Below are 27,166 nucleotides of genomic sequence, written 5' to 3'. Positions count from 1 at the left end.
AGTACTCTGTAACATACAAAGGATGAAAGGCGAATGGTCATTGATGCACAGACCCAGACTAAGACCAAACATAGACCCCCTAAAAACAGTACCAGACCCACTAAGGCGTAATACCACAAACTAGATAAGACTAGGCCCTTTAAGACCCAGACCAAGATTAATGTTCCCTTGAGGCTTAGATCCCGACCAATATCTAACCTCAAGACCATGTTGAACAACTGTTAATTAAGGTTTTGTAGCCACCGCCATTTTTGATTTTATTTTTTTTAATAAAAATGATAATTTATTATATAATTTTATAATGTATAATAATTCATACTTTTAATATATTTTATAATTAAAATATATAAAAAAATAAATTGTATAAATTAGGTATAATTTTAAATAATTTTAAAATGTACATGTATAACTTTTTTTCATTTTAAATTTAAAACAGAATAATTTTACATTTATTATTTGATATTTATTAAAATTGTTTGTTTATTATGCACTTTCACAAACATATTTACTTTTTTATTTTTATTAATTTATTTTAGAGATAAATATTAAATGACCTTTATTAAGATGTCAAATATGCAGTTAATATAAATTACAGAAATACATTTATTTTGTATATATTATTATAACATATATTTTATTTGAAAGTTTCTTAGATGTACATTTTTTTACGCCTTTTTTCATTTATGAAAAGGTCTCTCTCCAATTTAACACAAGTTACCACATGTACATTTCTTTCTTTTTGCTTTCACGTTGAATCCGGCTGACTAGAATGAACCTAAATTGCTTCAGTAAGTTGTGTAAGATAACATAGTGTGGAATTCTTTCCTTCTGAGTGGTTGTTAGGCTGATTGGCTTGTTGTATGAGGATGGATGTCTTAGCAAAAGCTTTTAAAGTGACCACCTCCCCCCTCTTCAAACTGTTTAATTTGGTGGAGTGCCTAGGATAAAAGGAGAATATTTCAGTCATCTTGTATATGTGTGCATTTGTAAAAGGGTAGTTTGACCATCTGCTCATCTGCATCAAACATATTGAACACACACGTAATGTTTTCCTCATTTCCCCTGATGAATATTAATCTAAGGCTAAATATGCACAACACTACAAATGAACCAACTCATTTCTCATTTCTCAAATGAGAATCAGAGCTTGATTATTTGGAAAGCTACAAAGAAACAAAGTCCTGTTGTCTCTGGTTCTTAAATACTCATTAAAAATGGCCTGTTGAGTATAGTTCTCTTTCTTGTGTTAATGTATTTCCTATTGAAACTGGTTTGAGCCGGTCATATTGAGGGGTTTGTTCCACTTAAAAAAAAAAGCTAATAGGAATGAATCACGGTTTTCTATTTAAAAGTTAGTTTAAAAAAGGTGATTTTGGTTAACATTTAGTAGTACACTAGCATATAAGATGACCCCCAAAATAATAGCAATTGACTAGAAGTAAATAATTTGAATTTGGAATTTGAGTTTTTTATGTATTCTGCCTTGTGAATGATGTGAATGGCATTTTGCTTCACATTTTCTTCAATGCCAGCTCTGTCTAATTCGCTTCATTTTTACCAGCATGAAGCATTTGTCAAATGTCACGATTGGATTATGCAGACACATGTGTTTGATAAATACATCTGACAAGCTGCTCAGAATGATTGTGGTATCAGGATTCAGTGTGTGGTTGTACTCAGACAGGAAGTGTGGCTGTGAGAGAGAAAACATGGAAGACAGTGACACCATCATCATCTTTTGGAGTATTTGGACCATTTTGGATTCTTGATTGGATCTGTTCTAAATCTTACAGTATTAAAAGTACTAAAAGATGTTTCCATCCATGTGTTAATTTGTACAGCTCTTTTGGGCAGCATCTTACTGAAAAAATATTTGTAAACCAATTGTTATTATTTTATGTGATTACATTTTAAAATATATATTTTTTAAATGTTAAAGTTTTATTAATGCATATCATTAGACAACTTTGTGAAAGATAAACTTGTAACAAATCATAAAACACAGAACCTACAGAATTTTGAAAAAAAAAAAAATTACTAGAATTTGTTTTTTTTTTACCACTAGAGCACAGAATTTAGAAAAAAATGTAAAGGATTTTATGGAGCCCTAAATTAAAAGTTAGCTTAATCTGTAGAGTTTGATCATGAACAGACTAGGGCTGGCAATTGCTTAATTAATTTAATTAATCACATATTAATCACACATTAAATTTTGGCTGAGAAATTTCCCACAAAAGATAATTTAAAGATATTATTATGTCACATGAGAAATGCATTAAACACATATTATAGAAAGTAGATTTAGAAAGAATTTTTTCTTTTTAATTTGTTTTAATTATATTAATTTTGTTTAATCTGTTTTAATTAAAAAAAATGTTTTTTAATTTTTGGGTGAACTATCCCTATAATTAGTTTTTTTAAAAACAAATGTTCAGTTTTTTATTAGTATATAAATATAAAATCATTTTTAATGAAATTATACTCCAAATGAGAAACTAAAACTGCCTGTAGGTGGCAGTAAATGTCTTAATGAGTAAGTCATTGAGTCTTTCATTCATTTATTCATTTAATTCATTCAAATGGCTGATTCATTCAGGAATTAAGTTAATGGCTTTGTACCGAAAGGCACACTTCATGTTTACTTGCGGTCTTGTGGACTTGAAATGCCCATCACGAGACCGTAGACCATTCATCATTTTAGAGCTCGTACTGAGCTTGCACATTTTAGAGCTTGCATTCAAGCTCACACTGAGGCGGACTTCTACCTGACTGTCAAACCGCCATTACATCACAGAAGTGTGGACTCCGAGGAAGACCGTGAGGGTTTAGGGTGCGATTGTTGACAGGACCAATGGCTCTCTTTATGAGATTGAATCATTGGTTCATGTGATTTGTTCAAAATGTGTATTTATTTAGAAGTCTTGTGATAAATATCAGTATCATATGACTAGGAAAATATATTGTGAAAATTATTTTGCCCTTATCGCCCAGCCCTAACATATATGTTAAGTATGTATATGTATACATTTTAAATATGAATGTATTATATGTATATATTAAATTATATATAAAATATATTAATTTTATGTATTGTAATTGAAACACTTTTTTGAATTTATTGATTCAGCAGATATGCAAATCTAGTTTTTTTACATTTTAAAATGTTTTTATTTGTGGTGCCATATATTGTTTTGACATCTTACTGAATCTTTAAGAAACATTAGAGAAGGGATTTTGACTTGAATTGGTGCATAAATAAATTGCCAATTATTATATCTGATGTGCTGAGTAATTAATTATTCATTAGGCCACATGTTTGTACTGTGTTTTTTCCCTGGCCTTATTTTAAATGAGAGAAAAACATATTTGTAATAGCTGAGCTATTCAAACATGTTTGAATAGCTCAAATGCAAGTTTGTTTTAACCACAAGATTATGTTTGAGCTCATCTGGTCAGTGACTGATCCACACAGATGCAATTTAATTTTGGTGATGCATCACTGAGCCATAATGGAAAACCATTAGAGTTGTACAAACCTCCAGCTTCTGTCTGTCTACACACCAGTCACAGGACATTCCATTAACCCCTTTATTTACATGAAAACATGCATGCACGCTCACTCAGCACACACTGCTAAACCAAACTAGACAGACCGGAGAGGGTGATTCCATGTGGTGAAGCACATAATCAGAACTGAATTAGGGCCTAATGGCTGTGTATCGAGTTTGCCTTTAGGTTAAAGTTTATATTGTCCAGTTCTGCAGAGTTTTTTTTCCTAAGCCCTGCTAAGCTGGCAAATAATTTTGCTGTCAAATGGCAACACTGAAATGAATTGGCTCCAGCACATGAAGTACAGCTAGTGGCACTGGACATAATGTGCTCTTTCTCATTGCAGAAATTCCGGGCATAATTTTTAAATCTGCGTCAAACTCTTTCCATTTCTGTTTGTCATATTAAGTGTCTGACTCATACTAAAGGGCACGTCTTTTATAGATACTGTGCAATGCAATAATTGCTTCATTGAGCTGACATTGAAATGACAGGAAGTGGATGCAGGAATGTCGTGTGGTGAAGCTGAAGTCGGCTGTTTGAGTTGGAGCAGCGGTGGAGGTGAAAGTCCTCAGATAAGACGAGTTTCCTGAGTGAGGCTGGACTCTGATAAAGCCACCCATCCTGAGGAGAGAGAGATGGAGGATGGGAGGGATATTCTCATTGTTGTGGTATTTGGGAAATGCTTTCACAACATAACGTTCAAAGTATTGCTACATCAGCCAGTCAAGGAAAGAAACCAAGGCTTTGCGGGGGAAAGAAAGGACAGGTGAAAGATCGAGTTGTCAAATATTCAAGATTTATGGTTCCAAAGGTATCATCAGTGGAGAAAGTATGTTGAACTCTGATCTCTCATATGTGCATATGTGTGTATATGAGTATGCAAGGTAATAATATGTATTTGATGAAGCAAGGCCATATTTTATCATATTTGTTTTGTTTTTTAACCCCTAAAATTTGTTTCTTGCACCAAAAACAATAGGGATTTATTTGATAAAAATACAGTAAATAGCAATAAACTGTAACATTTTTAATGAGTGGTCTTGTTTTTTGTCTGCTGAATTTTCAGCAGCCATTAATCTAGTGTCACATGATCCTTCAAAAATCATTCTAATATGCTGATTTGATTTAATGCATCCTTGCATTCTGAATATAATTTCTTTAAAAAAAAAAAAAACTGACAGATTCCAAAGATTTGAAAGGTAAAGTGTATGTGTTCTTATCCTAATGTGCAAATTTAGCTGTTTTTATCATTATTATTATTATTATATATCCCTTTTAAATACATAAAATAGTCAACTAGTCACTGTTAAAGTTTCCAATTCCTATCAAAAGAATAAACTCTATTTGTAAATCTCTGAATCCTACATACAACTTCACCTGCATGATTTTCCATTCCTGACTCTCCTTGCTGCACAGGGTTTAATAATAGCACCAAGTCCCCTCAAGAGTCAGAGAACCAGGCCAATGCAGTCTGAAGAGTCAGCTCCGCCCTCTTGTGGCAGTTTTGTGATATAAAAAGTGTCTACAAGTGAGGGCATCAACCTGCAGGGGTCCTTGTGAAATAAACAGAGATAGAAAACAAGTGGCTCACTCCCCCCCGATTCATTTGAACAGCCAGTAGAGATAATCTGAGCACGCTCAGTGCCACTGTGCTTTTCTGATGTGTGCATGCAGGCAGAGGGAGACAGAGAGGTGTGTGATCGTCTTTTACTGAGCAGGAGTGGGAATGAGTCAGTGGGGACCAGAAACACGGGCTGAGCTCCAGTGACATGGCAGGAAGGATGGAAGAGGGACAGTGAAGAGGATCCAGGCATCACCAGCCCGTATAGGGATGCTGCTTACACTACTGTTCTATCTGCGAGTGAAAGGTACCGTTGTACGCCATATGCAGAGGCAGAGAGAGAAAAATAGGATGAGAAGATCAAATGGAAATAAGACCGAATGGCTGAAGAAAAGGGAAATAATTGCACTTCTGTTTTGTTTTATGTGATGGATTTTGTTCCTTAAAGGGATGGTTCACAGAAATATTGTATTTCTACCTTAAGTCATTTCTGTCAAACACAAAAGGAGATATTTAGCAGAATGTCCAAGCTGCTCCTTTGTCTTCAATGAAGTGATTGGTGACCATAACAGTTAATGGTCTCTATCCACTTTTATTGTACTGACATTCAAGTAAAAATCTTTCAGGATTGCAATGACATGAGGGTGAGTAAATGGACAGAAAATGCCATTTTTGTAAACTCTCCCTTTAATGGTTCTGTAATGGTTGTGTATATTGGATGAATGTTTTTTTTTTTTTTTATCTTGCCATCTCAGTCCTCTTTCCATGTCTCTCTCTCATTTGGCCCTTTATTTAACTGTCCTCTTTGCAGAGAGTTTTCAGTTAGCTCATAGTCTGCTCTCACTGATGTAACAGACCTTTAACAGCGACACGGTTTCTACATGACTGCAATATCACGTCTTTGTAATTTCAGGTCTTGGATCTTTCACTCAGGTTGACAGGATCTATTTAAGTTCAGTAGACTGTAGGTTTCCAGTTGAGTTTGCTTTTATTTATCACCAAATGTAATCTGAAAGCTGTATTGACATATAGTGACTTGTATCGTATTATGTGTCCTCCTTTGCACCATTTGGGAGTGAGTTCCTTTGCATTAAAATGTCTATTTATGGATTTGGTGTCTATTTTTAGTACATAGCTCAATAATAGTTCCTCACGGCACTGTGCACTGTCCGTTTTTGTTTCAAAGCAAAATGACACTGACAGATTGTTAGCGTGTACTGAACATGCATATTGTTTAGCATAGATTGCTAAGGGTTGTCTGCTCTAGTGGTTAAAGCTCATGGTTAGTAATTAGAAAACCATAAGCCATCACTTCTGGACTATTGACTACAGCACTTAGCCACAGTTTACTTGCCCATACAAATGGTGATGATGCAATGTTTGGGTGGTTGCCAGAGTTCTGCTTTGCTAAGGTGTTCAAGTGCTTGTGGTTTTAGTGTGTTTAGTTGGTAGGTATAGAGGTATAAAAAAAGATCTGAAAAGTAGGTGTTCTGTCTGTCAATGCACACGGTTGACGGAGGCACTCCTGTCTGCCGTTTTGTTCTTCATACAATGTACAAGAAAAAGAAAGCTCTTCAAATGTAATGATTGGCCTCTTTCCCCCAAATAATTGATTTTTGTGAACACAAAAGAAGATATTTTGATGAATGTTGGTAACCAACCAGTTTTGTGGGTAGCCATTGACTTCTATAGTATTTTTCCCTACTGTGAACCTCACATTTATACTCATTATGTAATACTAGACTTATGCCGTGCAATACAAGTACTAATGCAGTGCACGTGGCCACAGGCACATTTCTGGTGTCAAGGCCATATCTACAGTGATGACACAAAAGACTCACATTGAAAAAGACTCACTGACATTATAAATCTTTGAAGCTCTAAATGTATATATTTAAAAGTTTTAAAAACATCCAGAGGAGCCAAAAGCTCATTATTGATGAATAATATGTTTTTTGGTTTTTATACGTAAGGGAACAAGAAAGATTGGCTGGCCAGTGAAAGAAAGGCTCGAAATGAGGCGACTAAAATCAAAAGAGTTACCCGCAAGCTCTGCTCTTTCATCCTGGATAACTCTGATGAGCTTGAAGCAAAGGCTGCCACTCTGATGTCAATTTTTTAGGCTTCTTTATCATTAGAAATTTCACAAAGATTGTCTCCTAAGTTTGATATCCCCCCATAAGTTGAAATATAAGATAGGCAGTTATGAAGACTTTCTAGCCTGCATATCTTGGACTCCTGGCCGGTCTAACACACAAGATAACAGGCTACATATCTCCTACAGCGTTTCATAATGCATCACAAAAGTTCAAAGCAGTTTCAGGGAAAGAAAAGGACGAAAGATGAAGTTTCGTAGAAAGACAAGGTTGACAGATGAAAGGTGATATGATAGATAGAACTATGAGTGTGTCTTTGTGTTATACAGTATGTGCTTGCTTGAGGCTTTGCAGACACATTGTGACCTTAAATAGCTCAGAAACTGTGATTCATTCTTGACTGCTGAGTTTATTTGCACTGTGTGATTCAGTTGAAATATCAGCCTGAGACTAGAAGACCCATGAAATTGCTTGATGGGCACAGTTTGCTTTGTCATTTCCCGTTGAAATAGCAAGTTTGGGAGGGAAATATTGTCCCTTTTTAAAAATTGCTAATGGTATTTAGTTTATGCCACACCTATGATCCATTGCTTATTTTCTATCTGCTTGTTTTCTGTATTTATTCTATAATGTGTTGGTTGCTCACAGAGTTATATATGCTGTATTATGTTTATGCTAAAATGTTGTGTAGGTGCCAGTTGTCACAGTGTTCTTTAAGGTTTGACTCACTGATTGTCTACATTGAAGCTGTGTGTGTGTGTGTGTGTGTGTGTTCGGCTTTGGTCCAGCTAAACCCACAGACTCCATGTGAAATGTACAGATACGCTCCCATCCCACGCGAGAGCAGATCAGAAGGGGTTTACATCACAGCGAAATGTGGCAGCAGTCAAGGAGGAAGTGTATGAGTGAATATGTGTTGTGATCCGATTGTTGTGACGTTGTGGGAGACTTCAAAATGGCGTTAAAACAATACAGTGCTCTACAGGGATTAGAGGTGTGTGTGTGTGTGTGTGTATGTGCATTTGGGGTGCCACACACCAACTCCCAAAGTTATAAAATGTTGTTTAATCATGTAAATCTTTTGTATTAAAACATGGCTGATAAATTAACTTCCATTTAATATAAGAACAAGCTTCAAAGCAGCCCGTTCACAGTAATGTAATTTGCCTGGCAGCGGTTTATAAAACTCCACCCTGTCAATTAACACAATAACTTAATGTCAACTGCTTTATTTAGCATGTCCTCTCGGTAGGCTGCTGCTAACATACTCATTGTCATTTTCTCAGCAGCTATTGTCCCCCTTATATGCTAAAATATTATTTTTAAGGGCCGTGTCCTACGCTTTTAGCAATGTTTTCAGATTTTAATGGTACTGTAGCAAAATGTGTCTGTTCTCAAGTTATGGAAATTACCTCTGCCTTGAGTCGATAAATGGTTTGCATGTGAAATTAATAACAACTCTTAGTTATACAAGTCTGACAAACTGTGTTTGTCTTCCAAAGAGCAAGAAAACCCTGTTTTTCATGGTATGGCCACATTAGATTGTTTTTGTTCAGTCAAGTAAAGGTCATCTTAGGTCCTGATCTTTTCAGGAAGCTCTGAAGTGGTGGGTGTAACTGTTGCCAGATTTTGTTAAAAACTGACTTTACACGGTTGTTAGTGATTTAAAATTTGCTTCTGAATTTATTTGTCCATGGCATTTTTATGCAGAGGCCTGCCTCCAGGGTTGCAAACATTTTGTATTTGTTAAAAAAAATTAATGATGCCCTTATCACTGCAAAAATTACTTTTCTTTTGGTCTTGATTTTCAGTCAAAATCTAAAGATTCTAAAATCATGATGTTTATTAATTAATCAACTTTTATTCTTTTTTTTTTTTTTTACATTGGGAAATAGTTTTGAAATAGTTTTAAATCTGCATGACTTTATCTACTCAACACACACACGTAAATGTAAAAGTGTCTTTCAAATGCAACAAAAGTAAATGGAAAATATAAATGTGTATTAAAAAGATAGTTCACCCAAAAATGAAAATGCTGGCAACCAAACAGTTAGGGTTCCCAATGACTTTTGTATTTTTGTATTAAGTCAATAGAAATCAAAACTATTTGGTTACCAGCGTTTCCATTTTTAAGTGAACTATTGGTTGAATATACATTTATAATTTCCATTTACTTTTATTGCATTTGACAGACACTTGTACATTGCATGATTTACAATAATAGACAGCGGTTTACATTGCATTTGAAGTACACATTTACATTTGCTCGATTCTTCTTTCCAGTTCCAGTTTAACAGTTAACAGTTGATTAATTTATAATTTTACAGTAAATGTTTTATTCATTTATTTTGTTTTAAGGATGTTTCAATATTTTTAGTGGGAAAAAAAAAAAAATACTGCTGATTTGTACACTAAAGCCTCTCTGAGAAGAGTGATTCTGAATTGCTCAAGAACAGAAGAGTCAGTGTTTAGTGTTCATGTTCAGGTCTCAGTGGCCGAATATAAGGGGCCTTATAGAGAGAGCGCTGAAGTGTTCTGCTCCTGCTGCGTTCCATCCGTGCACTTCTGTCCCGGTCGTTCATTCTGCTCAAATCCCACTGCATGCTTTGATCCTACACACCCTCAGCACAGCAAAGGAAAGCCCCCTTTATCATCTTCCTGCCAGCCCAACCAACAATGCGTGGAAGTGAGTCAAACCTATTTTAACTGGTCCTGGTCTCTGAGCCTCCTGCCATTACATGCTCACCAGAAAAAGATCCTCGCAGAAGACGTTCAGTCCTGGCTGGTGCTTTCTGGGGTCAGGTGGCATGCCATGGCGGGCTTCTGCGTGTCTATCCAAGACTCGCACGGTGCAACTCTACCTCTCGTGCCGCTGTGTTCCATCGTTGTGGTTCCTCTGACCGGAGGAGGAGGCGGAGGAAGAATGCGGGGTGATGCAACACTGGTGTGCTCTGCGACTGTCGCAGGAGGTATTCACAGCGCTAATGTTAGCAGGGGGGGAAAGGGACATGAATTTAAAAAATTTGAAAACTGTTTTTAAAGGCTTTTTCCCTCTGTTGCAAAACTTAGTAAACTGTATGGCTGTCTAACTGAAATGAAACCTCAAGATTGTTTGATTTGAAATGATTTGGAATGTGCTACATATGCAGCAACTCTGAGCTAATCACATGGGAGATGATGTGATATAGTCTAATTTGGAACATCGTAAAATAATCTGCAGTAATTTGTTTTATTTTTCAGTTGAAATATCTTAAAATCTTTGAAACAAAATAAATTGACTTTAGAAGCAACAATGGGTAAGATATTAAAACTTGTTTGCAGAGAATATATCTTTAGTATGTGTGTTGTTTTTTTGTGTTCATGCACTGGCAGATTATTTCCTTTTATTTTTAACTTATCTCTGCTTCAGACAAGTTGCCACTGACAAAAATTGGCAGTGCAGTATGACTAAATGTATTTACAGGCAAGATGCAATTTTTTTTGCAAGTCTTAATATCTAATGCAGCATGCACAATGGTCTTCTTTAAAGGATTTTTACATATTTATGCTGAAGAAACTAATTAGATATACTAATTAAAAACTCTTGTTTTATATCACAAAATATGTGTATAATATTATATATATAAATATATGTCTAAACACAGGCACGCACACACACACACTCATCTCTATATACATATATACATGTGGTATATAAGTTGGTGACATTAAGAACAGCTTTTGCAACAGAAAAACATTTCCTCATTGTGGATTCAGCAGAGATCAACTTAAGAAAACAATCAATTAGATTTAGGTAATGTATTTAGCCACAAATGAAATGTTATTCTGTCTTCTTTTCATGTTGTTTATCTATGAACGTGAGATGGGTTCTGATGTGTAGATGAAGTTTGATTATTTCATAACTTCAGTTCTTAATCTCTTTTCATCGCCAGTAGCAGATATTCAATGCAATCCAGTTCAGACTTTCGGGCTCCAAAGCCATTGTTCAATTTAAGGTCAGCGTCCTGGATCACTGCCATGATACCTGCAGTCTTTTTATCTTAGCCTACCATTAATGCCACATTTGTCTCATATTTCATCAAGTGAAGTGTCTTGGAAAGTTCTCTGATGCATTATTGTCATTAGTGTTAAAGATGAACAGAAGAATTGTTAAGTTTGTTTTATTGCCCAATACAACAGTGGCATAATACTTTATTCTGAGATTTCTGCAAAAAAAAAAAAAAAAAAAAAAAAGCATAGTTGTATGCAAAAGTTTTCAGTGTTGAAAAAAGTTGTGTTTCTTAATATTTCGGTGTGCAAACCATGATAGTTTTTTTCTGGATTTTTTTTATTTTTTAATTAAGATTTAACAAAAAATTCAGAACAGCTTTTATTTAAACGGGTCACGGATGGTAATTTCACTTTTATATGTTGTTTGAACATAAATGTGTTGGCAGTGTGTGTACACATTTAACACATTGATGTAGACAAGAATGTGAAGTGAATGCGCCCCTGATCTGCCTAAATGCGCTTATGTTCGCGCAAATCATTCGTAATCCGTCTTCACTTACAGCAGAAGTGTATAAGGGTTTTTAATTAATCTTTACAATGGCTGTTCCTAATAATGTGCTAGTTAACAAGTTTCGCGGCTAAAGTAAACAATCTCTCAGAGCGTGCCTCGTCTCCCCACAGAAGAGAGGGGCGGAGTCAGCAGAGCTACAGTAATTAACATTTAAAGCAATATGCGAAAATCGGATTGATTTCTTTAGAGCTGTTTTTTACAAGGTAAAAATGGTGTTTTGCACTTCCATTAAGAAATTTTAAACAAAGTGTGTTATGGCCTTTTCATTAAGTCCCTAAAAAATCATATCAACTTGTGGAATCTGATGACCCCTTTAAAATAGATTTTTTGGTAATGCTGTTTGTAACACCTGTTCTACTCATACAGTCATAACTAGAGAACATACGATCTGTACAGCAGTCAGAGGATGCCTGTCATCTGTCTTCTGACATCACAAATGAAAGATGAATTTGTGTGATTGAGATAAAGGATGATCTGGCATGATTCCAGCTCTGATTAACAAGGTCAAATGAATATGTTAAGTGCACTGCGTGTGTGTCTGCGTTCACGGTGATTGATAACAACTGACTTCACGAGGTAGCGTTGTGTGATCACATCTCAGCTGTGCTAATTCAGTTCAGTGTGGAGAATGCCAGCCGTTGACTCTATTCCAGTCCTGCTTATACCCTCAGGTGCAGCATCGCCCTCCATCCACTGGAGCAAGGGCAGATTTATAATGACGGGTGTAGGTTCATGAGCGTGCTCTGACTGAGTCGCTGGTGTCAGCGGTTAAGTGTAGACGTTAAAGAGGATGGGGCAATTAAGGACAGCAGGGATGGCGAATGAGGGCACAGTTATGATGAGAGTTATATAGAAGTGTAATAGATCATATTGTATGTACAGTAAGTGCTGATGACTGTGATGAATGTTTTCACAGTGATGAGTTTTTCATACATTTAACTTCTGTAGTGTGTTGCATTTCTAGGTGAAATAGAATTTCAGTGGGAAATAATAATTTTATAAAGAGTATGCATATTCAATCCCTGGCCTTAAGTAAATTAAGTGATTCTAGAATAGATTTTTTATTTACTATTAATTAGCTACAAGCATAGGCTACAAAATATTTCATTCATGTTATATCATGTGAATAAATATGTGCATGGTAACTACAGGACTATGTCAAATCTATTTGTAGTTTTTTTCTCGATATTGGCTATTATCTTTTGTAACTGACTTTTATAATCGACATATCGATACTTGCAAGACATCATCGATATTCGACAATATTGTCATATCGCCCAGAAATAATGCTTGGATATATCTTAGTTTTACCCATCAGGGTTTGATTAGATTATGATATGTAGGCCAAGATGTTATTGGTCAATATTATTTGTCCTCACCAGTGTGATATTGTTTTCGTCTTTAGAAAATAAAAGCCATTTCCAAGGAGGAGGAATTTATAAATGTTACTGAACCCATCTCCCCCCCCCCCCCCAGTTTCCCATCACAAATGCCAAGCCAAATAAATAAGTCATCGTGCTATATGATCTGAACTTATGCACCTCTTTGCAAAAACTATTCACAAATAATGTTTTGTTCTGTGCCAATTCAACAAAACAAGATGACTTGGAAATCTTGGAATATCAAATTCAATATTTGTGGATAATATAGCATAATGTGAGATTTGCAAGCAATTTTTAAAAGGCTGGTCATTCTTGACCTAACTTAACAGAAATTTTCTTTGGCAAGCTGTTTTGAACTGCTGAAATGAACTCCAGAAAAACTTTTATGGCCTGCTTTTCTTCAAAAGGATGAATTTTCAATTTCACTGTAAGTGTATTGGCACCTTTAAAGTGGTCCATACGACTTGTGCACTATATTTATTTATAAGTTATCAGAAGTCATGCAATAGCTTGAGAAACTGAAACATTTGTGAAATATTATTTTCATGGCTGTTTTTCAAGCCAGGTAGAAGTGGTAAATGCACAGCTGAAGTGCTCATGTGATGTTGCTGGTTGTGGACATATACACAACAACATATTGTGGAGTACTCTTTCTCTCTGTGGTCAAATGTTAGGAATAATGACAAAAAAAAAAAAAGGTGCAGGGTAACTATGGCGACAGCACAGTGTGATTTCTGTAGGTCTCTCCATGTAGGGGTGAAGTTAATAAGATTAGAGATAGATCTTAACGATGATAACTCTAAAGACCATGGCTCTCTCTTTTTAATTAGTCCTTCACGTTCTCTCTCTTTCTCTCTCTCTCTCTCTATCTCTCTCTCTCTCTGTCATGCACACACACACACACACACACACACACACACGTTTGTTTTTGTGAAAAGTGGGGACATCCCATAGGCGTAATGGTTTTCATACTGTAGAAACTGTTTATTCTATGGCCCTACACCAACCCTACACCTAACCCTAACCCTAACAGGAAACTTTGTGCATTTTTACTTTCTCAAAAAAACTAATTCTGTATGATTTATAAGCGTTTTGAAAAATGGGGACATGGGTTATGTCCTCATAAGTCACCCTCTCCTTGTAATACCTGTGTCATACCCATGTCATTATACAGAGTTGTGTCCTGATATGTCACAAAACAAGAGCATGCATGCACTCACGCACGCACGCATGCACGCACGCGCACACACACACACACACACACACACACACACACACACACACACACACACACACACACACACACACTTACACACACACACACACACATTTAAAGCAAAGATATTGCTGTGTAATTGTGTGTTGTGACATCAACATAATCTGGTGTTCTGGCAAATAAATAAATACATGCAGAAAAACAACAGCTCTCCAGATTTGATAGTTTCATTACTCTGAAATAAAAAAATCAGTTCTTGTTGTCGTCCATATCACATGACACAAACACGTGTTAGCGCACACACACACATACACCTTTAAATGAATCTGTTACTTTCTAATCTGGCTAATACTAATACATTATTTAGTGTTTGTGTTATGCTGGAAAAACTCACTTCTGAAATTATGCATTTACAAAATTTTCTGTTTTGTTATATCAATAATTGAGCATATTGCAGAAAGCAGTTAATTATATATATATATATATATATATATATATATATATATATATATTAATATAAATAAAAATATTTGATTTTGATGACTTCTTTCCACTTTTGGTCAGTAAACTGTTTTGGTTCTGTACTGTTTTCCGTCGGCAATGCAGTCTATTCAGAAGAGTCGCCTAGTGTTTGTTTTTAATTATTTGATGCTCTCTTAAAGCCTGTGAAAGTTTAGCACAATCAAACACTTTCAGATTTGAGGAGATGTGCATAGATCCAACTTCTTTTTTTTTCTCTTGCAGATTGAGAAGAGAGAAAGAGCAGATATCCTTTGTGTTTTCTTCCCATCACATTCTACTGAGGAATTATTTTTGTATCTGGCTCTAGATGCTTTGCAAGTGACTTTCAAGGCAAACCTAGTTGATTTATGTGTTCCCTGAAACTGGAACGATGACCATGGTGTTGTTAGTGGCCAGTGTTAGTGGCCATGGGGAATTAAAAAAATGTGCAATATCTACAAACCAACCAAATTATAAGAGGCTGCTCCGATTTAATGGAGCTCAGAGCAGCATCTAGATTTAAAAGTAGAGCTTCTAGTTCTTATTTATGATGTTCCTCCTTTGATGCCTGTTTTTGCACTACACAGTGTTGTCAGTGATGCATTTTGTTGCACACCATTTGGCAAATCACTTTGTTGTTGTTGTAGATGTTGCTGGATGTTCAGTTTATTTTTGCATGTAGAGTGTTTGAGTGTCAACTCTCACGGCCGGATGTCTCGTCCACCAGAGCTGCTGGCATCTGCCACGCGTGACACAGGAAGCGAGTGTGTGTTGCCATGGTGATGATGGAAAAATTAAATTTGTGCCTGCCGCACCCTCAGCTAGACGATTGGTATCAGCTCCACTCAAGCAGGAAAAGAATTTAAAAGCAGTTCCTTCATGAGTGAATCACTCGAATGCATCATTGTGACTCAAAATCACTAACATGTCATGAAAGACGTTGCCAAATTTTCCAGTGCACGTCAGAGCCAAGCTTGCTTTTACAGTTGCTTTAGTTTTACAGGACATTATGAGGCAGTTTCTGACTCTGACAGTTGTGGGATTGAGAGGAGAGACTTCTGTGAGGTAGATTATAACAAATACACGTTTCATTTCAATCATTCAGTTTCTGAGCCAAGATGTTGGCTGGGCTTCAGACATAAACAGGTCGAAGAACAGGTGTTTCAGTGGCCATCTGGATGATTATGATTATGAGCTGTTTCCTGAGCAGCTGTTCTTGGGCTGCAGCAGCGCCGTGCTCTGTGAGGGGGATGATCGTGTGTAGTTCTGCTGAGGTCTGTCGCTGCTTTGTTGAAGGAGAGGAACATGGTGAATTATTTTGTTTGCTGCCAGAAGATAGAGTGTAAGGTAGAGACTGGCTGTTTTAAACATTTGTTGGAGAAAATCAGCAAAGACGTGTAAATTTAAATATGACATGTTATATATGTATGTGGCATTTTGTTTTACACTAATTAAGTCTATACTTATAATGGATTTCAGGAGAAAAAGTCATAATGTCTTCACACTATCAGTTAACTGGGGTTTTATTACGATGTACTGTACCATACAAAAAAATGGTCTCAGAAATTGAAATTAATTAAACTGATCATAAGTGATGTTAAAGACATAGTAGCCTATATAAAATATTGTTACATTTCAGTATTGTATTCGAAATAAATCCTGTTCTTTTGAAGATTCTGTTCAGCAAAGTATCCTGGAAAAATGGGTTATGGTTGTATGACATATATGAAGCAGTACAACTTCATTCAGTACCAAAAAAAAAAAACCTTAATAGATCACGTTTAGGGTTACTGTTATTTTGTTTCACAATATTACTGTATTTTTTGATCAAATAAATGCGAGTTATAGAAAATCTTACCAACCCCCAAATTATGAATGGTAATGATCATTGTTATGATTGAATGAATTTAGGCATATGAAAAGCAAATATGCTAAATATGAATTGATATATAGATACAGATAGACATTTTATTTTTTTTATTGCACCTATTACTAGGCATGTCAGTTCTTTATCCAATCTAGCTTAATATGCAGACAAATCTATAATTAAGTTATTAATTATAGGTTGATGTAGGTGTCAAAACTGTGGCTCTGTGACACTATCAAAAGTAACTCCAGTTGTTTAACCAGCCCGACAGACTCATTTTAATTCAACCAGTGATGTGATTTTTAGATGGGGCCATCTGTTTTAATGAGCAATGACAAGAATATAGTTCTTTAGGAAGAAGGTTCTGATTTTTCATCATCCTATGTTTCCATGTGTTCCACGACATGATCAGTAAGAAATAGTCAATTCGGAAAAATACTTCAATTTATCATATAATTTTAACAAGATTATAAAACCATGACAGTGGCTGTTTTCCCCCAGTTTGGTTTGATGTTAAAGTTTAAAACTCAGCTCCTCTCCTCATGCTGAACTGCTCTGTTGGGGCATCAGTTATTCCTCTGGAAGACCGTGAGTTTCAGCTTTATCATGTTCTGTTAATAAATCATTCATGTTGTGTAAGTTTGATGTTCGTGACAGTCTGAATGTGTGTATATGTGATGAGTATACTCCAAAGCTGCAAGTATATTGTTACTGGAATTAAATATTCAAGCTCTACTTTGTGCCACACATGAGTTTCTGAAGGCTTAATGCAGACTTTCATTTACTCTTTGCTTCGATCTCTCTCTTGTACACACAAGCCTTTGAATCTCCTCCTTTGCTCATTAGTGGCTGACACTTGAAAGTTTTGACAATATTTCAATATTTTATTGGTTTTACGTAACTGAGCTGCAGTTGAGGGAAGAAACATGAAACGGCAGCAGACACAGCAAATCTCCAGGGCTTGAGGATTATTCTCAGCCTCTCCCTTACGCTCGAAAAATATGATGGTCTGCCAACTTAACTGGAAGATAGTAACAGAGAGAGATAGGGGTATCTGACGAACCTGTGGGTCATCACCGAGGACAAAACGTGTTTTTCTTTCAAAGAATTTAAATATCATTGTTTCTTTAGTGATAAATACCATTGATTATTTGGTTCTTGTCCACATTATTGTCATTTGCAATAAGTTAATTTAGCTACTTTATGGGGTGATTCTATTCAGAAGTTGCAGTAGAAACTCACAATCGTTGTGTAGAATTGGTGCTACGCAACTAGAAAACAGAGAAAAAGTGCTGTGGTGGGAAAACTTCAAAACCCATATTGCACTACGCTCAATCAGAATAGAATATTTTAGATGAAAAGTGCAATCTGTAGCCGTGTAGCTGTCCAAAAAGATGATTTCATGGACTTCATCATCTGGAAGTGTAGCAACAAAACATCATTTACTCTCACAGTGTTCTGAAGCTGTATGACTTTTGTCTGTCAGGGTGGAGATTGTCTTGACTTCCATTGTGAAAAAAACATTATTCCTAATATCTATTTGGTTTTCTGCAGAAAGTCATACAGGTTTGGACCAACATGAGAAACTCTAGCACACTCTTTTGGACACCTGCCTAATTTTCAGATGCAGGCAGTATTTTGGTCAATCAGGTCAGCTCAGAAACCTCCCAAAAAGGTCATTTTTCATGTTTTCAAGGTGGTGAGACATAAAGATAAAACCTCAGTCAGCAGATCAAATTAGGTCAATGTATATGCTTGTCACTTCTTAAATGAGCCTGTATACATTTGACCGAAATAATGCTGTAGGGAATAACAGAACGATAAGAGAAAAGAAACAAGAGAGTGAGAAGCGGAGGGTGGGTCAGATGGAGACAGGGGAAGAGAGCAACAGAGAGGGAGGGATTGATACAGTAGCTTTCTTCTGTGGGACAGGTTTTCATCCAGAAAATCTGTCTACATTCAGGGTCAAGACCAGCCACACCTCTGTCCATCCCCCTTATTCGATCACTCGTCTTTGAATCCGCTTCCCTCTTTCCGTGTTGGGATTGATTTTTTTAATTCCTCGAGTCCTCATGCTGCTCCTATACAACTGTTTCCTCTCTCTCCTAGAATCAATCTACCGCCGTGGAGCTAGACGATGGAGGAAGCTGTACCGGGTGAACGGGCACCTCTTCCAGGCCAAGCGCTTTAACAGGGTGAGTTAAAGTCCTCTGGTCCTCTCCATCTTGAATGATGATATCTGACTGATATACTACATGTACTTAACCCACTTTGTTCAGTTGTATGGCTTGTTTACTGTATGTTGTGTATGGCAAAAAGCAGCCTTACGGGAAGTGTCCTAGTAAAGCAGACAAATGTATGCTGTCCTTTTGAACTTTATTCAAAATTGATAATAATAAGAAATGTTTCTTGAGCAGCGAATCAGCATACTAGAATGATTTCTGGAGGATATATATTGAAAATATACTGTATAAAAATATACAAGAACATTTATTTAAAAAAACAAGTTGTTTTAAATGTTAATATTTGCCAATTTAGCTTTATTTTTGATCAAATAAATTCAGCCTTGGTGAGCAAAAGAGACTTACTTAATACTTAATATATGGTAAATGTATTTCTATAGTCTAACCCTTCTCTTTAAATGAAATTTTTTGATAATGAATAAATGAGTGAGTGATTAAGTTGCTGTAGTAGCGGCTATTATTAGCTACATCATTAGCTGTTGTAGTGACTATTTTGATAAATATCTGCACATGTATGGTTGTTTTGTTTTATAGACTATTTTTAAGCAGCTGTAGTAGTAACTGTTAGCACGTTTAGTTGTAGTAGTGAATACCTATGTCTGTTACAGTAAATATACAGTATGTAACTGTTAGCATATTTAGCTTTAGTAGCAAGTGTTAGCATATTTAGCTGTAGTAATGACTGTTACAAAGACAGTGGTATGCTTGACCATTGGCTTTAGCCTCAGTTCTCCAACTTCAACCCAATCTAATGCTTGAATGAAAAACATCATTCTGACTATTAGAAAACTTGTAGACAGTCAAGGGAGAGATAGTTATGCAGTGATGCCCTGAACTTTAATCAGATCTCATCCCTGGAGGGATTATGTTAATGCAAACCTCTTCCTGCAGCAGTCTTCATTGTTTAACTGAGCAGAACATGTGCCAAGACAAAGAAGAACACCAAAACAACATAAGTGAGAGTGATAGAAGAGAGACAGGGTGGAACGGAGATAGCTGAGAGAGACGGAGAGGTACATTGTTCTTTTTGCCAGTGCTATTCTTGCAAAAGCTGAAAGTCTCTTTTCTTGGAGAAGTTTCTGTGCTTCTCAGCAGAGATAGAGGATAAGAAGAAAACAGAGAGGCATATGCTGAGCACAGTGCCCTCAGACAGCTCCCACTCACAGCAGGTGTGTGACACGTTAATGAGCGTAAATTAAATCTTCTCGCTTTATCAAGGTGATCGATGTACTGTATGACCACATTATGACCAACAGGGTAGAGATGCAGGATGACATCATCAAGCTAAGCAGAAACATGGCTCCAAAATCATATGAAATTATGTCTAGAGAGTCTCTTTGTTAAGATCAGATTTCTTGAATAGCTCTAATGCTCATGTCAGACTGCTGAGAGTGCAAAACTCTGCTTACCCCAGAAACCCATTTGAGTTTGGGATCGTAAAACACATTTAACCAAGCTAAAGGTGGCTTTTTAAAGACGCAGCGTGTAATTTCTGCACCATTAGTGGCATCAAACAGAATTACAAAAATATTGTACACAACAGCATACTAACATTTCACAACCCTCTGGCTGCATTATACTGTGCACAATGTGCACATTTTCTGTATGAACCGAATATATGGGAGATCTACACTACTGCATTTGTTAAAATACACATTGTACAGAATACTGTATCCCACAATGCAGTTCTGTCAGACCTTCCAGTGAGGTGCATCAATGTTTAATATCTGTTATTTAATATAATAATTTTACGGATTATTAGATTATTCAATTTAGGATTTTTTAAAATTTATATTTCAGGATATTATATATTATTTTTATAGTTATTGTGTGTTATTTATTAAATTTTTTGTTTTGTTTTTAAATATTTTAGTGTTATTTTTGATTATTCTTAAAGGGACACTAAGTAGGAATTACTCCCATCTAGTGGTGAAATTGTATTTTGCATTCAAACTAATTTTGCTCTCCAGCGCCTCGCTTTTTCAAATGCGCGTTGCATCTACGGTAGGCGATATGTACCAAAAAGCTTTGACGGGATGTCTTCTAATAGCACTTCGTCGAGTTTTCCTTCAGGTGAACAGGTGTGTTATTTCAAACAAACAGCAACATGACCATAAACAAACGAATGTTACAGTATGAATTACTGACTGTGGAAAACATGAAATATTGTAATTAGTAGTTATGTCTTCTTTATTCGTTATATTTTCTGAATAACGTGCATTGTTAGATATAAAAAAAATATTGTAATATAGATTGTAACACTGACTTACCTGTCGAGAAGAAAACTGGCCACTTCAGCGTCTCTTTTGAAATCTTTATCAAGCATTAGCTCTTTCCACCTAGAAAAAGCTTCCCCGACATTAACTCTTGTTTTCTGTAATCTATGGTCACGTTTCCTTTTACGTTCTATTTTTGACTGTTTTGGCGACGATGTTTTCTTGTCCTGTGGCGCGGCATATGTATGGTCCATAATAAGAATGCAATCCAGACTTTTAAACTTGCCGGTGCAGTTTCAAGCACCTCTCACTGCTCTGCACCTGCGTTTCTGGCTCTGACCGAAAACGCACTGTGGAAACGCGTTGGCTTAGTACTTTTTGTCCCTCTCTGCTATTATAGTTTTGCAAGATGGCGGAACTACATGGAAGCCTCCGTTGACCTACCCGTCCCATGTATATAAAGATAATAAATTCTTCATTTACAAGGATTAGTTTAAACATTGGCATAGGTATTTGTACACCATTGTGGGCATATTTATGAATAAAAATATTGATTTTAGATAATAAAATACCTAAAAAGTTACTTATTGTCCCTTTAATATTTGATAACTTATTTGATTGTTTGATATAGACATTTTTATAAATCTATCCATCCATCCATCTATCTATCTAAAGATAATTAGATGCCACTCACACATTGTATATTGAGCTGACAATAATGTAGCATACTACATTTTTATAAACTTTAATTTAGCATAAAACCTACTTGTTCACTTAAAATAAGTTAGTTATTTAGTACTTCCTGTGGCCACATCTCTCTTTCTGGGAACACATTCTGCCCTCCTGCTGCTTTTCCACTTTTCTCCTCTCGTTCTCCATAGAAACAAGGGATGGAACAGAAGTAGGTCATGTTTTTTCCTCCCTCTGTCCTTCCTTTAAGGATCTGACTCGTTCCCTCCCTCCCATCAGCACCTCTGGATCTGTTTCTCTCTGTGTTCTCAGCGCTCTGAGACAGACTGGGCATATACAATCACTGTAACAAAGCAATTTAAAGACAAAAAAATAATGCATCTGTACCTTTCAGGTCCCTTACTCACTGTTTCCATGGGATTTTCATCCATCATATGTGTGACATCCTTTCTGCTCTATTGAATCATCATGACATCAATCTAACAAACAAAACAAATGCATTTCAAAGCCTCTTGAGACGTCTAGAAATGTATTTTTCCTCTAATGTGGCAGAACGACACAAGGCGTGCTGTTAACTGAGAGTATTTCCGCCTGTCTGTGTTGTTTTTGATCACGTTTTGTGTCTGAAACTGAAAAGAGGAGCAGATTTTCTTTACATTTGAGTTCACAGAGATTAATTTATGATGTCATAAATAAGGAAATTGGCATCTGTTGCGGAGGCGATAGGTAGCAGGTGTGGCATCTGTGGTGTATCAGACAGACCGTTGGAGATTTAGAGTGTAATTAAACATCAGGCACCTGTAATATAAGATACAGCTGCTAAAACACAGAAAACTGCAATTCAGTGCTTACAGAAATGGAGATGTTTGATTGGGTTAGTTGTAAATCTGGGTAACTCTTGTAATTTATCTGCAGTGCTTTCTTGTGGTTTATCAGAGGAATTCACCTGATGTGTTCATTTCTGGATATTTAATGAAAGATGGATATCTAAAAGATTTGCTCAGGCTGTGAAGGACTGACCTGGTCTAAACTCTGAACTCTGAAAATGCTCACTCAAGAAATCAAAGTGGGGGTTTCATATGACTTACATTAAGTGATGGATATTGACATGCGCAAACTCTAGACAGTCATATCACTGTTTTAATGGTTAGTGTTTTAATAGTGTGTGTATGTGTGTGTGTCTGGTAATGCGCTGAGATCATTTCCAGGCACTTGAATCATCTCGGCTGTTCTGCGGACGCGGTCAATAAAAACCGAGCCCAGGTTTCTTTCATCTCTTAGCCGACTGACCTGTATTTTCAACACCACTGATAAAGATGATGAACATTTAACACAAAACCTTCATCTTCAGACACCAATGATGACAATTTAAAGGTGTCATAATCTAAATTTTTATGTAATTTTATTTTTATTCTCAATGATTTCTTGTTATTTATTATATTGTTAATATATGAAATTTAGTTTTACATGACAATTTTCTGCAATATATAAGTACATACAGTATCTATACTGCTGTAGCATACCAATATTAAATATTAATGTATACATTAATATATATCATAGATTAAAATACTGCTGTAGCATATATAAATAAATGTATAAATGTAAAAAATTGTGTACGCTTATTATTATAATTATTATATTACACAGTACAGCTGTTTTCAACATTGATAATAATTATAAATGTTTCTTGAGCACCAAATCAGCCTTTAACAATGATTTCTGAAGTATCGTGCAACACTGAAGATTAGTGTAATGGCTGCAGAATATGCATCTTTGCCATCACAGAAATACAAAATGTTTTTATTGCCTTTTTGCTCATATGAGACTCATTTTTTCTTTTTTAAACTTTTGCATTATCATAACAGTATCAAATGAATAGAAGACACAACATGCCTTTTGCAGCAGCAATGAAGATGCACGGCATTCTGGTGTTGCATGATAAATTGCAGTTTCACAAATTTCAGAACACAAAACTACACAGAATCAAGCTTGCACAGGTTAAAGGTCCCGTTTTTCACACTTTTTTGAAGCTTTTATTGTGTTTATAGTGAGCAATATAACGTGTTCATGTTTCGCGTGTAAAATAACATTTATTTAAAACAGTATTTTTCACACAATTCATCTATCTGTATACCGCTGTTTTCACTGTCATAAAAACGGGCTGATGACTTCCTTGTTCTATGCAACCTCTCCTTCAGAAATACGTAACGAGTTCTGATTGGGCCAGCGGTTCCTGTGTGGTGATTCGATAGCAGCTTAGATCACGCGGCCCTCCTGCAAACGTGATTGGACTAGAACACACGTGCTGGAGATATACTTATAATCACAGGAGCGTTTTTACTGACGAGATGCGCATTAAAATCGTATTCGATTTTTTTGCACAGCCCTAACATCTATTTAACAAAGCTAAACAGCGTTGCCCTTTGTGTAATAAGTTACAGAAACTGTTAAACGCACCAACTTAATAAAATACACTTACCGTTTGTGGTCCATAAATAAAGCCTTCTCCAGACAAAGAGGGAACTGCTCCATCTTTCAAGAATAATCTTTGTGCGAATCCAGCATTAAACTGATTGAGATTGAGAAAGCTGTCCTCAGCAAAATTTGCTGCACATAGTTTTACATATGGATTATAATTTTAACCATTGATCTCTAAGTACAGCGTCCCTGGGAAGCCCAAACAAAGATGATTGGACTCCGAGATGAAAATAACAGCGTTTCGACAACATGGCGACAAACACAAACACAGCTCTTCCTTCTTCTCCGTCGGAGGGCAACAAGACCACGCCCTCTTTTTTGTGAATTCATGTGGGCGGAGGTTAGTCCAAAAACTGTTTTAGTGACGTCATTACTGCAGGAACTAGAGGGATGTAGTCCAAAGGGGTCGTTCGTTGTAGGCGAATTCTGTTGAATAAAATATCTTCGCTTGGCATTGAACTTTGAGCTTTAGAATTTTACAGATATTATTTATACTCTAACAACAACATTACACACTAACTAAAGTTTAAAACATGGGATCATGAAGAATGGGATCTTTTAAAGTGTCTGCATTCATGTCCTTTCTTAAAATATATTTTGGACCTAACTGTCAAAAATACAGACAGCTACAGTGTTCAGTCTCTTCATTAGTTTAAGGCATGTTCTGTTTCATAGGACAGATTGTACTTGTTGCCTCCATTGCATTCTGTGTGCAGTCGTTTAAAGTCTCCTGACCAAAGTCCCTATTAAATGAACATCATGGAGCACAGCGTAAATGGAAATTTATTTCATCCAGCACTCAGAAATCCATCCCAGCCATATCATTTGCAAGGGCGAATCCTCATGATGAGTCTGATCTAGCGCTGCAGTGCTATAAGGGTGTCGTGAGGTGTTTGCCAAATCGTGAGAGAACAGAATGAAATCACACCCTTTTTTGGCATGCTTTCTCTCTATCCATTTTTTTTTTTACATTATTCCTGTTAAAGCAGTAACATGGTGTTCTCCTGTGTGAGCAAAAAGACTATTTTTACTTGCTTGTGCTTGTTTTCTGTCACAGTTTTCCAATTAAAATGTCTTTCGCAGCATTTTTCCTTCAACAGCCTTTAAGTTCTGCCAAGCATGCTTTCCTTTTCTTTCAAAGTTGAACTCAGGTGAATGAACACTGTTTGTCTGAGATCTGAGAGATCATATATCTAAGAATGTGATTAGTGTGTGTGTGATCAGATGCACTCTGATGCGAACGATCACTTCACAGATGATGTCACACTGAAGGGCCTCAGGTCCTTGTAATTATCATCAATATCCCAGTTATGGCTCAGGAGTGTGTGACTTTTAGAAGATGCTGAAGGAGATGGATGCCTTTGAATTAGACATCTTTTATTCTCTCTTTACAAAAAAGGCAGATTAGGAGGAGAGAAAGTGAAAAATACAGAGGCAGGCAAGGAAGTGTGTGTGTGTGTGTGTGGGTGAGTGGGTTTGCATGTGAAAGTGTCTGACCTAATCGTTTGATCCTCTTTTGCTGCTTTTCCCTGCTCTTCATAAAAAAGTGAGTTGCAAAAAGGAAACAGATTCTCTTTTGCCGGGTTAAAAGTTTTGCATGAGCTTTTTAAGTCTTGTCTCTGGTCATTTTCAACCACTGCCTGTTATAAATATGAAAGCAATATAATGATCACTTTTTGTGTTTTGAATTGTATTATGTATTTATTTTTGGATACATAGATATATGGATATTTGTGATTAAATTTAAATTCACTATTCTGCACATCATGTTTTTAATTTATTAATTGATCTGTCAATTTAACATGTTGTTTTAGTATAATTGATAAATGAATACAGACCACTTTTTGTCCATTCTCTCATTTATGCTTTACCGATCTGCCACAATAAGGTATTTAAATGATCTTCATTTGGAAATGTATTTATTTAGGGAATGTTTATATCTGTGATTAAATGCAGTTAATTCACTAAATTAGCCTGCACATCAAAAAAAAAAAAAAAATAATAATAATTTAATGCATCAGTTGAGCATATAGTGTAATGTGTCATTTTAGTATAATTAATTAATTAATTAATTAATAGGAAACAATACATTGACCACATTGTCTATTCACTCATATGCTTTACTCATCTATCACAACAATGCCTCTTGAGCAAATATTGATATTTGTGATTTAATTGCAATTAATTCACTAAATTAATCTGTCTATAATGATAAATGAATGTCGATACAGCCTTAATTCAAAACCAGCTTTATTGAAGGTAAAATTAAAAATGGTTAAAGGCTAGAAAAGATTGGTTCTCTTGTCTGAATTTGGGACATCACTCTATCCCACCCACTGATACTTCAGAAATTATGAGGTAAAATTAATAACAATCTTCTTTCTCTCTCTCTCTTTGAAGTCCAATTATAATTGTAGGCAAGGGCTTTTGTACCATCAGTCATAGTTTGTTTGGAAAGACTATTTTCCACCCTTTCTCTGACATTAGGATTTAAACAGGCTATTTTTCCTTCCTAATACATGTAAATCACTTCTGTTTTGATTTGCTAACCTCTTTGCATATTAAAGAGATTAAACAGTAACAACACCCACACAAAGGCACTCATTACCATATAAGCTGGATATGTTGATCATAAGTTAATGGTCTTATGGTTGTGGCATTATGATGAATTCTAAATATGTTTGTGCCGCTTAGTTTCCAATACAGATGCCCAGAAAGGCAAGATAGCAAAAGGTATCTTTCTGAGTCTTGATTTTACATTGTTTTTTCCACCTGCAACAATTACAACAACACAGACAAA

The 27,166-nt window shown here is 35.9% G+C and overlaps 1 protein-coding gene across 6 annotated transcripts in view; it reads left to right on the top strand.

Annotated features, from left to right (window-relative positions):
• Positions 1–27,166, top strand: part of LOC113069862 (protein kinase C zeta type-like) — a 91,773-nt gene that overhangs the window by 27,753 nt on the left and 36,854 nt on the right. For 4 of the 6 annotated variants that reach the window (XM_026242936.1, XM_026242937.1, XM_026242942.1 and 1 more), the window contains one exon: positions 18,846–18,931. In XM_026242936.1, the coding sequence (XP_026098721.1) occupies positions 18,846–18,931 (86 nt within the window). Of the gene's footprint in view, positions 1–5,008; positions 5,421–9,390; positions 10,179–18,845; positions 18,932–27,166 lie in introns of those variants that run through there. The other 2 variants (XM_026242939.1, XM_026242938.1) reach the window with 2 other exon arrangements.

This window comes from Carassius auratus, unplaced genomic scaffold, assembly GCF_003368295.1.
Source record: "Carassius auratus strain Wakin unplaced genomic scaffold, ASM336829v1 scaf_tig00002576, whole genome shotgun sequence".
NCBI lineage: Eukaryota > Metazoa > Chordata > Actinopteri > Cypriniformes > Cyprinidae > Carassius > Carassius auratus.
Note: the sequence above shows the minus strand (reverse complement) of the source record. Positions and strands in the feature narration are given on the sequence as shown.